At 44.0% G+C, this 14036-nt stretch overlaps 1 protein-coding gene across 3 annotated transcripts; it reads left to right on the top strand.

The window, feature by feature from the left end:
- The first annotated feature begins 1459 nt into the window (after positions 1 to 1459).
- On the top strand, positions 1460 to 12691 carry LOC122883932 (zinc finger protein SNAI2-like). Of its 3 annotated transcripts, XR_006379763.1 has the most exons (4): positions 1460 to 2081; positions 5130 to 5735; positions 6897 to 7362; positions 7483 to 7601. XR_006379763.1 is itself a non-coding variant. In XM_044213078.1 (3 exons), the coding sequence occupies exons 1-3, from the start codon at positions 2003 to 2005 to the stop codon at positions 7659 to 7661; spliced, it is 693 nt and encodes a 230-aa protein (XP_044069013.1). In that variant the 5' UTR covers positions 1469 to 2002; the 3' UTR covers positions 7662 to 12691. The 3 variants fall into 3 exon arrangements, 2 of the variants coding, with proteins under 2 accessions (XP_044069013.1, XP_044069012.1); XM_044213078.1 differs by lacking the exon at positions 6897 to 7362 and having other exon boundaries at positions 1469 to 2081; positions 5301 to 5735; positions 7483 to 12691; XM_044213077.1 differs by lacking the exon at positions 6897 to 7362 and having other exon boundaries at positions 1475 to 2081; positions 7483 to 12691.
- Positions 12692 to 14036: the final 1345 nt, after the last annotated feature.

The raw sequence follows: 14036 nt of genomic DNA, 5'->3' as shown, positions 1-14036 counted from the left end.
GTAACTCCACCTTCCACTACAGGAAGGCACAAAGTGCTTTACAATAAAAACCAATATATCCAAATAATCCAAAACAAAGATATAAAACAAGATTAAAGAGTTTAAATAATTGCAACAAATTCATCAGTTAAAGGTCCAGTGTGGAACATTTAGGAAGAGCTGTATGTAATATAATATTATAAAGTATGTTTTCATCAGTGTTTAATCACCTGAAAATAAGAATCATTGTGTTTTCGTTCCCTTAGAATCAGCCTTTATATCTGCAGAGGGAGCGGGTCCCCTTCCACGGAGGCCGCCATGTTGCACCGCCATGTTTCTACAGTAGCCCAGAAAGGACAAACCAAACACCGGCTCGAGATAGGGCCGTTCGCGTTTTTCATATCTTTCATGGCCACCGTAGTTTCTGCTACACGCTCCTACACAAGGGGAGGGCGAGGCGAGCGGGGTTCACATGGCTGCAAACTGCAGTTTCACCACTAGAGGCCACTAAATCCTGCACACTGGGCCTTTAAGAAAGAGCCATAAGATAAAGTGAGTCTGAAGAAGAGATTCAAAAGAGGACACTGAGTGTGTCTGCCTGAGAGCCCCAGGCAGGGACTTCCACAGCTATACAGGGACAAATCTTTCTTTCAAACATTTCTTTATCATTCTGAATACATTATTTCTTTATATTTCATGTTATCTTTGAATAACATATGATATGATGATACTATGAGCCAACAGTCAACAGCTTGACACAATATTTTCACATGATTTAACTGAAAATTTGACTGAATTAATTGGAAAAATCAAAGATTAATCATAAATTGAATCTAAATTAATAATACAATATATACAGTATAGATATAAACTGGGCTCATGTGTATTTGCATATGCTTTATATAGCCTAATGTTGTTTTTCTATTCAAATCAGTAACATAAAGATGGAATGTAGCCAATTTCCATTGTTGGGGAATGATTTAATGTGCACACACAGCTGGTGTCAGTGACAAAGTCATACCTTCTGATTTAGGAGTATCATCTGTGTAACGGGAACCCAGATCTGTTCAATTAAGCAATGTGCTGCCGCAGTCTGGAAGGTGGTAAGGTTCCCGTGGGTATTTTCGGAGCAATGTGCTTTTGTTTTGTGCTTTTTCTTTCTTACTTGTGGGATCTCTTTTCCCGGGACTGCTGCACCGAGGAGCCGCACGCCGACCACAGCGCACCGCAGGACGTTTAGGGTCATTTTGGAGGTTTGCATGTCAACCAGCACCGGCCGCTCTGGCCTCAGCAGCTCCCAGCACCGACAACGCACCGGCTGCCCTGCGAGACCGCCGGGCCTCGGCCACATGTCTGTCCGTCCACCAAAATCAGTGAATAAAGTTATAAAGTTGTGTTTTTGTACAGTAAGCCCCAGAAACACTCTGTCTCTCATTTTTCCAACCTGATTCTTGTCTCATTTGTGTTCTGATAAACTTCAAATTCAGGTTAAAAACAAGCATTTGGTCTTGGCAAACGGAAGTGATGTAGTGTTTATGTATGTAGCGGGGAAGTGGTCAGTGGAGACGCATGTTAAAGCCAGGTGTGAACGGGGCCTTTGGTCTTCCTTCCTCTGAGCATGGCAGTGATGTGATGCTGCTGTGTTTCACGCTGAGACTGTTAAGACTTTGGGTAACCTTCAGCAGCAGCTGCTGGTGTGAGCAGCCTGTGTTATAAAGCCCCAGCTCCAGCAGCGGGAAGTGTTTCCGTGCCTCTGTAGTGAGCCACTATCTCCATTCATACACCTGTTTTGTTGGGGTATGCTGATTGACACGCAGAGCCCGCCCCCTGCGCTTGTCCTTTCATTGTAATTGGTTCGACACTGGTGTGTTTGGAAATTCCCCCGCGCGGCTCACACCTGACCATCGCCAGCCAGCGGGAGAAGCGCGAGGCCACCGGGCAGACACTCAGCCCGCCGCTGTGAACCCAACACGACCAGCACCGACACCCGCGGCCGACCACCTCCCGCGAAGAGGGCGACAACATGCCGCGGTCTTTCCTGGTAAAGAAACAGCACAGCACAAAGAAACCAAACTATGGAGGACTGAAGTCAGAGACGGAGGGTAAGACTCTGCTGGCCGCTGTGACTAACCGAGGAGGCTAACAGCGGCGGTCAGAGCAGGAGCTGGCAGGACGCTGCTCCGGTCGAGTGCAGTTTGGAGGCAGAGACACTTGAGTATACTTCAGTAGGCCTGTTTCTTTTTTGACTATTGAAATACTGAAGGAGGGAAACGACTGCTTTGTAGGTGAAGACTGTATATTCATTACAGGAGATAGAGTTCCCTAAGCTATATCTGTACATTACACCTGCTACATAAAAAATACACTACATGTGAACAGGCCCGCATCAGTAATTAAACATGTCAAGCTTTAGACTGAGGCATTTAATTCTGATATTTGAGTACATTTTACTGCTCTAAACTGAATGCAGGCCTTTTCCTTAACATGTCAGTACTTTTACTGAGCTTCTGTAGTCCTAGATGTAAAGGGCTGACAGTCATCGGATTACTGTTTCGTAGAGACTAAAAACAAACAGTTTGAGCTTAGAACTTCAGGTTTTATTTTAAAGACTTTGAGTAGTTTTAAACCTGCACAACCGTTCAGAGTTTAAATCGTCTCTTTTTGTCTTTAGCTCTTTACAAAATGATTAAAGAAAACAATGCTGCATAAAGAGAAATGACAGATTTGTCTGGCCACAAATAAAAATGTAGTTTTGTATTTAGCAGGTGCAAAATCCGTACCCAAAGAGTTATAGCATTGTCCCCTGGTCCTTGAGAGACCAGAAGGGCCCCATTAAGCAGCCTCAAGAGCCTATGTAGAGGCCTTCCAGGCTCCTCCTGACAAATCCCTCCTTCAGCCTTTGTATTTGTTCCAATACAGCTCTTAAAGGGAGCGCAAGCCTTCAGCTCCCCATCCCACTGTATTGATGAGCTGCCATTACCATCAGAATAGGGCCAAGAAAGAAGGGCTGGTAATAAGACTGAAATCATATGCAATTTAAAGCAAACATACAGTGACACAAGCTGTACAAACTTGATGATTTCCTGCACATTTTTTAAGATTGGATCACAGTAATTGTATTACTGCGTGTGTGTGTTTTTAACTCCTATCGGTATCAAAAATAGTTTTGGATCTTTTGAGTGAAGATTAGGATTCGAGTTAATATTCTCTTTAACATTAAATATTCATGACTAAATAAGCAACAGTCACTGGTAAAGTTTGGAAAAGAACTAGGGGTGGGCAGATTCATACCTAAAGTACCGACACTACCAATACCAGGTCCTGTATAAGTCTTGTTTTGAGTATAGATACTAGCGTCAAAAGGATCGATACCCAAAAAATGGATGCATCTCACGTTAGATCCCATTCTGGGCACAGAAGTACCTCAATAATGATACATTCACTACATAAATGACACTTTGTGTACATGATAGTACATTAGCCGCATTTTGCCTTTATTTATAGTGCAGCTGAAGACAGATTGTGGGGGGGGGGGGGCATGCAGCAAAGGGCCGTGGGCTGGATTCCAACCCGGGCCGCTGTGGTAAGGACTCAGCCTTGGTACATGGGGCGCGCTCTACCAGGGCGCCCCCATGAGCCACTTTTAATTATTATTCAATATCGGTGATTCTAACCCTGGTATTACTTGTAAGCCGATCTGTATATATGTAATCCATTTTTATACATTCACTGATGAAGACTGTGAGGTGTGGTTGAAAGCTTCAAAAAGCTTGTGAATGGTCCCTTGAGTCACAAGGCATGTATATAGTCTACAAAACACTGAATCTACCTCAGTTAAGTCCACAGAATTTTTAGCTTATACAATTTACAGTTCACTTTTCTTAAACGATCATTCTGATCTTTTTCAAGTCTAACATAATACAAAAGTCACATATATGTATGTTCAAAGAGTTATGAGTTGCTGTAATCATTTCTGCTGTCCACACTGGCCAAGAAGAGATCTCTTCACAGAGTGACTCCAATGTAACAGGGCCAAGTCCACCAACGCTTAGTTTCTGTGCTCTGAGCTTCTTTTTTGTGTTCCCTCGCTGAGCTGTGTCTGAGGAGTCGCCTAGGTGTAGGTTTGCTGCCAGATCGAAACACTGCAAACCTTCTTGAGATACTCGTAGATATGTCTAACTCAGGTCAGGCAGCTGAAGCCTCATATTAGCTTCAAACTGTAGAATGCATTTTTGCACAGAATGAGGACTGTGGAGTTTGTAAGTGCAACACACACCGTGTGCATTGAGAAGCGTCACATCAGTTGACACATGTCATGTAGACGGAAGAAGTAGTCTTGGCACAGCACAGGGATGGGGAGGGAATGGAATAAAATTGCTGCTTTTGTGGAGAATTGGTGTGTGTGGAGGCTGGGACATGACTCGCATCAAGACGCCGCTGGTGTGTGATGCCCTTTAAAGTGGCTAGAATCGAAATATTTAGAATAAAAATGTATCAAATGACATTGTGAAAACAATATTTAATGTGACAGGGGTCGCTCGTACTAATGAACTGAGAGTGAATTATCAGCTGAATGTGCAGCTCCCCTGGTCCTCACGGAGCTTTATAGAGACTTTCAGCTCGCTGTTCGTCTGCTGCTGCTCTGGTTCCCTCTCAGCTCTCAGAGCGTCGTTTCCAGAGAAGAAGCTGTAAAAAGCCTCTGAACACGAGCCGCTCGGCAGCAAACAGCAGACAGGCTCAGTCAGAGAGCAGCCGGTGAACGTAGCGGAGCATCTAGCAGCTAAAGAGCCAGATGTTTCCCTCAGCAGCTGCTGGAGACCAAACACAGAGCTGACAGAGAGAAGACCGGACTGACGTCCATCAGGAGACACAGACTCGCCTCCTGATGAGGCGTCATGTCGCTCTGTAACTTGTAAGTTCACCATATCAACTTAAAAGGTGATATGTCAGTGTTGTGTTCACTGCTGTGGCCAAAGAAATCAGTGATCGCAGGTTTAAGTGTAGTTGCTCTACAAAGGGATCTGTTCATGGCCAGTATACAGGAGGAGTGATCACAGCAAGCCATAACCTGCTCCGCCTGCTCTCATGTAGTCGTTGGAGGGAAGCACCTCACAACTATAATAAGGCAAATGTGTGTGCATATTCCACAGAGGCCCCCTGCGGCACCCATGAAGACTCTCTGCTGTACAGTGACGTCCTCCCTCACCATCGTTGTCCAGCCCAGAGTCCACGTCTACAGCAGAGAGCCCAGCCGCTCTCCTCCTCCTCCTCCTCCTGTCCTCTTCCATCTTCTCCAAACACCTCCCCTCTCTCCTTTTTAGGCCACTCTTCAGAGGCTTACAGTAGAAGCCCTGTAGAAGACAACAAACCAGCTGAATCCTGTACCAAAGTGAACCTGGAAATCCAGTGTGTCACAGGAGACCTCAGGCAGAGAGAGAGCCTCCTCCCTCCGTCCCTTCCTCTCCTGGCCCTCTTTCCAGCCACCCCTCCGGGCAGCAGCAGCCAGGAGAGCTTTGAGTGTTTGGACTGTCGGAAAGAGCTGTTGAGCTTCTCGGGCCTGGCCAAACACAAGCAGCTCCGGTGCGAGTGGAGCAGTAAGAAGTACTTCAGCTGTAAGTACTGTGAGAAGGAGTACGTCAGCCTGGGAGCGCTGAAGATGCACATCAGGACACACACACTGCCCTGTGTGTGTAAACTCTGTGGCAAGGCATTCTCTAGACCCTGGCTGCTTCAGGGACATATACGAACACACACAGGTCAGTGAAACACACGCATTCACACATTTAAGGGTGTCTTCAGCACATTACTGTTACATTATTGTTTTTACACATGAAGGTCAGTTTACTAGTCATGGTGAGCGCTACTCAGTCTGTGAAAACCGTTGTTTACTATCTTCTCTGGCTCTGGAGGAGCTTATGCTGCGTTCCAGACAACTCGGAACATTTCCGACCTACTAGAAAAAGTACAGTGGAGCGCCACTTAAAGTCGGAGTTCCTACTTGTGAACCCGGGGCAAATCCATGTACCCGGACTTCATGAAGAAGCGGCTGTCGGACGTCGCACAACAATGGCAGCACCGTGGAAGCGTGCATTGTAAATGGTAAACCATCAACTAAAAGGCAACTTAAAGTATGTATTTAGTTAAAATAATACATACTATCCCATAGTAAAACCTGTTCTGCATGTTAATTGATGTCAAAGTATGTCGCTGGTTACGGTAAACAGTCTCTGAAAGTCATCTTCTCTTCACAAAAGTTATTTGGGAAAATATTAAAAATGTGAAAATATTATGAAATATACAATATTTACTGACTTTTGCAGATTACCTACCGATGTAGCTGGACGGGAACACAGTTAACCAGTAACGTGTATTTATGTCGCTCATTTTCATTCAAATCTTTTTAGTTAGCACCAAGGGCGCTGCTGACCGTTCGGGGGGGTCACGGTCAGCCGTGGTTTTGGTTTACATTTGACGCTGTGCACCTGCAACGCTTCTCACCTGGGAAATTCCGACCTCCGACTTTGACTGGAACGCAGCATTAGTCAAGTCTTGAGGAAATAACCCTGATGATGTCATAGTGATGTCATCAGGGTTATTTCAGGCTCAGAGACTACGAATTTATGAAAGGCGCATGCATTTAGGAGCAAGGGAGGGTCTAATGAGGAGATGCTATTGGTTGCATTATGGGAAATGTAGGATCCAGTGTTTTGTTTTTGATTTTGAATCATACTAGGGACTAAAAGTCAAGATATCTCTGCTGCTTTGATTCATGTCATATTAAATCCCCTAACTTTGTGGCAGTGCGATACTAAATCAGCATTGGAAAGCTTGGGAGGGAAGTTGGCTCGATTGTTTCGGGGAGTTAGAAAAATGCCAGATGCAGCCATAATTCAAGATACTGTATGTTCAACACACAGGTCTGACATCTGGCGTATCCTCGAGGATCTGGATCCAGTCTTATACCCCCTTCTGATAGGACCCGTGCATGTGACGCGGGTCTACCCGCTGAGTGTTCAGCCCACACTGGACCCGTTCGTCACCCTGCTTCAGACTGTTAGCAGAGACTTGAGTCTGCAGTGTAGTTCATGAACTTCACTGAGAAACCACAGAAGTTCACTGAACAATCACCAGCTAAAAGTGAACTTTCAGTCCAAATACACACTCCCTCTCTCTCGATCGCCCACTCACTTTCTATTTCTCTCCCTCCCTCCCTCCCTCTCTCTCTCTTTTTCGGGGAGAAGGTTAAATGGTGTTTAAACGCCAGTATCACTGAAGTCATTTCTCAGCCTCCAGTCTGCGTCCAGGGTTGTGAAGGAGGGCCGACTGACGCTCGTTGACCCATTCATGTAGACCCCTGACGCGGGTTTGACCCAGTCTGTGGGGGTACTCTTCTTTACTTGGAATGTGGTTGAGATTGGTCAGAGTGTTCATGGATTACAAGAAACAGGAAACTACAACCCCCCGTCATTATGACTGACATGAATCTCTGTGTTCCTTCTGCAGGAGAGAAACCGTTCTCGTGCCTCCACTGCAGTCGAGCGTTTGCCGACCGATCCAACTTGCGAGCTCACCTCCAAACCCACTCTGAAGTGAAAAAGTACCAGTGTGCAAGCTGCTTCAAGACCTTCTCCAGGATCTCTCTGTTAGCCAAGCACCAAGAGGCGGGCTGCCCGCTGTCCTGACAGCCTGTAAGCGTCAGCCTGCTCGCTGTTGGCTGAACAACAGTGTTTCTGGGGCAGTCTCAAAAGACCCGCTAGGATCTCTTGGTGTGTGGATCCCAAAACCCCATGCCGTGTCATGTGACGACACTTTGATTTGACCACAGCCTTTTTTTTGATCATCAGAAACCACTTGCTTAGTTCCCCAAGTGTAAATGTGTACAAACAAACTATTATTTATCAAGGGTTTACAGTGAGTCAGTACAAATGGGCGTTTTGCCCCTGTTGCCTGGTAACAGTGATGTTAGAAGTGACAGTTAGGCCAGGCGCCCACTACACTGTCTTGTCGCTCCCCGCTGCGATGGATGCTCCTGACCTCACCGGAGACGTGTTGACATAGTTAGTCAACATGCTTGATGTTGTGAGGTGGAATTACACTTCGTCGACATCTCCAGTATACAGCAGCTTTAGATTTATAGTTGGGTGTCGGATTTCAATAGTTGATATCACTACCACAATAATAATACTACAGATGTGCCGTACATTATCAGGCTCGCAGTAAATGTGCTTTCATTCACTGTGACGGAGCGGAGGGTTTGCAGTGAAGACGTGTTACTGAAAGAGATCACTGAGTCCTTCTTCAACTAGCGTGACGTCGTCCTCACTCTCAACAGTCTCCACTGTCACCAGAAACTTGTGGGAGAAAACACAAACAGTCCCCAAGTGGGATCTCTCTGTAGCTGCCTTAGAGGAGGTGCACAGGCTCAACATACGTCCCCTTTTAGTCAGCAGTCTTGTAAAGCGAGCAGTCAGATGAGCTAAATGGTCACTCTGGCCAACATCAAGATGAAATCTGCGGCAGAAACTGTGACGTGTCCTTCAACACCTAGCTCTGCCCAGACAGTAGCATTGGCAGTGTTCAGGGGCCGTTTCCTGTCTGCTGAAAGGCTCACCTGGCAGTTCAAAGGACTACACCTTACATTCACCCTAACCAACAGCTGAAGGAGTGTTTACATTGCCTTAATGGGCATTAGGCAAACGTAGTAAGACCTGCTGATCAAAGGAATAATATAACACCAAACTCAAGTGGTAGACATGATACATTTATCCAGAACGCCTCAGGCTTTTCTGTCTCATCAGCTGGAGTAGCAAGTCACAGACTGAGTATTCATTTAGTATTGAATCACATCAAGATTATGATATCGTGATGTTTTGTTTCTGTTTTGTTGGAAATGATCTTAAACTGTCTGAGTGAAGTACTGAAAAACTTCATGTTCTGTTAAAACACTGCATTGGTATGTATATTTTTGTATTGAAAATGCTTGTTAAATTGATCAAAATAAAATCCTGACCTTTTTATGTACTTGTTTCAGTGTGTGACAGTGTGACAACTTGAGGGAACAAACAAAACGCTGGTGTTAGTGCGGTCATTTTCCACTTGGAAGTGATCAATCCAAACCTAATTTCACTGTAAACAAATATAGTCTCCCCACAGTTCATGTTGTCTCTTTAATGACTAACAAACATTTAGAATGCATGTCATACAAAACATTTGCAAAACCTTTTTGCTTGCTCTTGGTGTGTGTGTGTGTGTGTGTGTGTGTGTGTGTGTGTGTGAGTGAGAGAGCCTGTAGAGCACAACCACAACTGGTCAAACAAAGACGCCTATCATGAATTCCATTGCAGCAAAAGTTGAGCCTAAGGTCAGTTTAGAACCTCATTAAAAGAGATTCTTATTCCCACACCGATCCGCTGCCTGGTTTCTGTGCGCAGTCTCTAGCATCGCTCGCGTTAATGCGGTGGCACAGCGGATTTTCACTGACAGCGAAAGCATTGATCACTAATCCAAAGATGATTATGACATCGACTTTGGTAGTAAAGTAAAGTCCACAAGAGAGCAGTGGAAAAGACTCGATAGATAAAAAAGAGAAAGAAACGGGGGCACCGTATCACATCCACAGGCCAAATCACATTTTGTTTATAAAAGCCAATAGCTGATGCAATGTACAGTAAGTTTTTCCACCAGCAGCAAAGAAACTTGACTTGATGTCACAATGCTGCAAACACTTGCTCTGCCCTACACCTGTAGTATAAGTCTGAGCACCTGTTGTTTGCCCACCAGAATGGCTCTGTTGTGATGTAATGGAATGCTATGAATAGTAACTGTCTGTGGAACACGGTCTAAATATTCCCAACCAGTCAGCCAGGTTCATTTTCAATACACACAGATGCTATTCTGACTCCCGGCAGGCCTATAAATACATGGAAAGTTGTTATATTCGGCATGAGGGCAGTTCTCCATCTCACAGTGTGTCAGTAATACAAGACAGCGCTGCCGGATTTAGCTGCTGTCAAGGCATAAGGCCTATTATTAGTCTACAATATTAGACCTACGGATACAGTAAAAAATGTGTGTGTGTGATAGGTGGGGGAAGCAATAGACACAATGGCAATCAGATTATGTTGGTATTTTCCACAGTGAGTGTGTGTGTGTGTTTCCATAAAGGCTCTGATGCCCTGCAAATGACACTGGGTTACACTTGTTACCAAGACATCTGCCAGTGTGTGGAAAAGGGTGTGTACGGGGGTTTGTGTGTGTGCTAATTAGGGTTGAAGGATGGAGAAGGTCAGATGCTGTGGTAAAGTCAGATGAGGCAACAGCAGGAACATTTAAGGTTGTGTTTAGGCTTAATTTGTCTTAAAGTGACATGAATGCTGACCATTAAAATTACATTTGAACATTTCCTTTCGATGTATAGGCGTGTGACTATGCAAGGCCTGTCTGGTGATGATGGCTATCTGCCCCACCCCCACGGCGCTCCCACGGCGTCAAATACCGACGTTCTGTCACGCCCCTCAGCGTTGTATGCACACGCACAAGGTACTACCCTGCTCAGGTAGTAGGAAGTCAGTGTAGTGATGTTTATATAGGTGAAGTTAATATTTATTTCTGGGGGGGGGGGGTTGAGCTGTGGAAAAGCAGCTCAGTGAGGTGCTAACATTTCCAATTATGCCAAAGCAAGCCCTTAGACCCCCGCCTCTTTTTCCACCACGACTGGAAGAGTGTGTACGTGTGTGTCTTTGCAGTCATGTCTGTGTATAATGTGAAACCCCCGTACTGTTTAACTCATCTATTAAAGGGCCGGTTCACCCAAATTACAAAAGACATCTTCTCACGTCCTCTCTCGTGGTATGTGTGCATGCAGATAGCTTTGGTTTTTTGCTTTTATATACCACCAGACGGGAGTGAAACCAACCCGGTAAAGCTGCAATATCTGACTCTGCTTTGGCCACTGGGGAGGGGGGGGTGAAGAAGCTTAAAACACAACTTCTGACATATTATGTTGACAATATGTCAACTTCTGACATATTATCGCCTTCTAAATCATTATGACAAGTCTTGTCCAGTATGTTAATACTAAAGTATTAATTAAAATATATATTAATATTATTAATAATGGCTAATATCTAATTAACTATAACCAATCATTATAAAAATGTATGATTGGTTCACTCAGCACTATTGAATTACTATTCACAAATCTTTCATCTTGCTTTTTAATCTCACTTTTGACATAACCTTTTCTTATCTGTCCAGCGCTTTCCTTTTGGCTTAATCTTCTCCTGGTGTGTGAGGCATTTACTCCACGACACAGTGACTCAGGCACACTGTTAAAGTATATATTCAGTGTTCTGCATTTTATTTAACGAGAAAAGGACAAAAAAATGCTACAAAACATCCCAGTAGTGTTTTTTTAAACCCCAAGCAGGAAACCCCAGACATCGTTACATCACCATCTCCAGCAGCAGTGTCACATCTCATCTCATTATCATTATGTGTAGAAAGAATGCATATTAAATCACACTGAAGAATGACTTTACACGTCTCCACTTTACACATTTGTCTCTTTCCACACAAACAATACCTCCGTCAAATTCACTTTAGAGTCAGAAGTTGAATCACTTTAGTCTCAAGTTAGTGTGCTGATTTGAATGTACTTTAAATCGCCCACTTCTGGCAAAGTGATGCCTGATTTTTTGTGGAATTAGTACGAAAATGTTACCCACCTATGTCCTTCAGTATTAGTCCAGTGTGTTTGAAGTTCCTTTTACAGCCCGGCATGTCTGCGCATGACATCACTATGACATCACCAGGGTTATATTCTCTAAGACTTGACTAAGCTTCTCCAGAGCCAGAGAAGACCGTAAAGAACTGTTTTCCCAGACAGAGCAGAGAGTAAAGTCATGACTGACCTTTATGTGTAAAATCTGTGGAGTGGCCCTTTAAAGCAGCTGGTAGTGCAAGCCATGGCTGTCAAAGACCAGCTGAGAGCGTTCAGGTTTCCACAGGCATCTAGATACCTAAGGCAAAAATATCCGACCGAAAATCACTTTAGCTGTTAAAAGTAGGCTTTATAGTGTCATCTTACAATAAATTCTGTTTAATTCGATCAGTCCCTGACATCCTGTTCGCCAGCTGGTGTCTTGGGTCAACACTGTGCTAGCAGAAAGCAGCATTAGCATGTTGGTGCTAAATGGCCTGCTGGCTAATTAGATAGCTAACAACAACTTGTATGTCACTATATTTCCAGGATACGTCTGGATTTGGCCTGTCTATCATAGTACACTACTCTACATGTCATATGTACAGTGAAAGAGTTCATGCTCACTGTAATCGCTCCTCCTCTGCAAACGCAGGCAGGCCTTCCAAAGTGTTCTTAGTCTGAAATTCCCTCTGTGTTTCCACAGTCAGGGGAATGTCTGCTGTCTAAAAACGCTCAGACCTCTCCCCTGTTGTTCGGCCTTTTCCAGACACCTCGCCTCGCGTGATACGTGCCCACGAATGTCTAGCTGTTTGTTAAAGGCTGCTAAAAACACAAATATTGAATACATGACTTGGATCGGGTTATTTTATTTTTTATTTCTGTCCTCTTCTAAAAGATTACGCCACACTGTTGACAAAGGCTCTGTTCCATGACTGGCTTTTTAGTTATTAGCGTAGTTACAAATGTCAGTGGGATTTGGAATGATGTTTTCTTACTTCTGGAGCAGAACCTGGACGTTCTGGTTTCACTTCGGCTCTTTGGACCCACTTGAACTCACACTGCTGGAGCCTCACATCAGCTTCAACTAGACTTGCATGTTTGCCGTGTAGTGGATTGCTACAGGGCCGGTATGGAGAGGAGGAATGATTACAGCGACGTACATGTGGCATGTGAGTATTGTTTTGAGATAGTCTTGAAAAAATCTGAACCAATCCTTTAAGCCTTCCAAGCCAGACAGTTTTCATGCATCTCCAGGTTTGCATCAGTGTGGTTCAGAACGTCTTTGTTATCCATGTACAAAGCCTACAGCATTCTACAGTCCAACACACAGCTGTTGTCCTGTCCTGTGACTGGTGAGCTACTGTAATCTGCACGGCTGCCTTGAAAGATCCCCAGTGATGAGCAGTAACAGGATTTAACACAGACTATTTACATTTGTTGGGGAAATGTGTTCAACTGAAGAGTTCAGAAAGAAGCAGATAAACAGAGTACACAAAGGGAAATCTGCTACAGAGATAACAAGGTAACAAACATTTAGAAAGACTGCTATTATAACATGAATAGCCTATAAGAAACAATTGTGTTTGTATGAGGCAAGAGGGTTGAAACCTACTCAAATATAAAAATAGCTTTCATTTATGTCCATTTTTATATTTTGAGCAAGATATGCAATTGGGAAACCTGGAGAAGATTTTTGCTCCACACATCTGGAACAAACTGCAGCTTCTTTTAAATCAAGGCTGCCGCTGCCTTTTATTAAATTGAAAAATGATTCATTTCTTACACTGCACTGTAACTTTTACTCTCCTGTCTTAGCTTTTTATTTTCTGTCTAACTCTTGGAGTGTTTTTAAATGTCTTTTTGCGTTTATGTTGTATGTAAAGCACTTTGAATTGCCGTGTTGTTGGAATGTGCTTTACTAGTAAACTTGCCTTGGTTGCGTCTGCTTTTTATGTCAATGCAAAGATGTGAGAATGCAGATTTGCCCAGGCAGCGCAAATTAAGGTGTCAAAACATTATGTCAATTGAAAATGGATCAACATGAGCGAAAGATTTGGGCTTATCCTGAGGTTTTATGACTAGAATTCATGAATGTCTGGTGGAAAATAACAGAAAGAATTGAATCCTGGTCACACAAACACAGCACAGGCACGCTGTGATGCATACTTTGCTAGCTAGCATCTGCACAGTTGGTTATCACCTGTTTGGGGCCACATAGAAGACTGCAAAACACTCCAGCAGCCAATTTGGGCCAATCACGCAAAGCCTCATGTCCAGTCCGCACACACCTTTAATTCTGCTTTCAGAATTCTGACACAGTTTTGAGAAACCGTAATAACCACTTTCAGATGTA

The sequence above is a fragment of the Siniperca chuatsi genome, linkage group LG11 (genome assembly GCF_020085105.1).
Source record: "Siniperca chuatsi isolate FFG_IHB_CAS linkage group LG11, ASM2008510v1, whole genome shotgun sequence".
In the NCBI taxonomy this organism is placed as follows: Eukaryota; Metazoa; Chordata; class Actinopteri; order Centrarchiformes; family Sinipercidae; genus Siniperca; species Siniperca chuatsi.
The sequence above is the reverse complement of the archived record's forward strand: the minus strand, read 5'-3'. Positions and strand labels throughout refer to the sequence as shown.

Coding starts and splice junctions, on each gene's coding strand:
- LOC122883932 (XM_044213077.1), top strand. CDS start 2,003: ATGCCGCGGTCTTTCCTGGTAAAGAAACAGCACAGCACAAAGAAACCA. Junction 2,082..5,129: donor ACTGAAGTCAGAGACGGAGG/GTAAGACTCTGC, acceptor CATATTCCACAG/AGGCCCCCTGCGGCACCCAT. Junction 5,736..7,482: donor ACATATACGAACACACACAG/GTCAGTGAAACA, acceptor TTCCTTCTGCAG/GAGAGAAACCGTTCTCGTGC.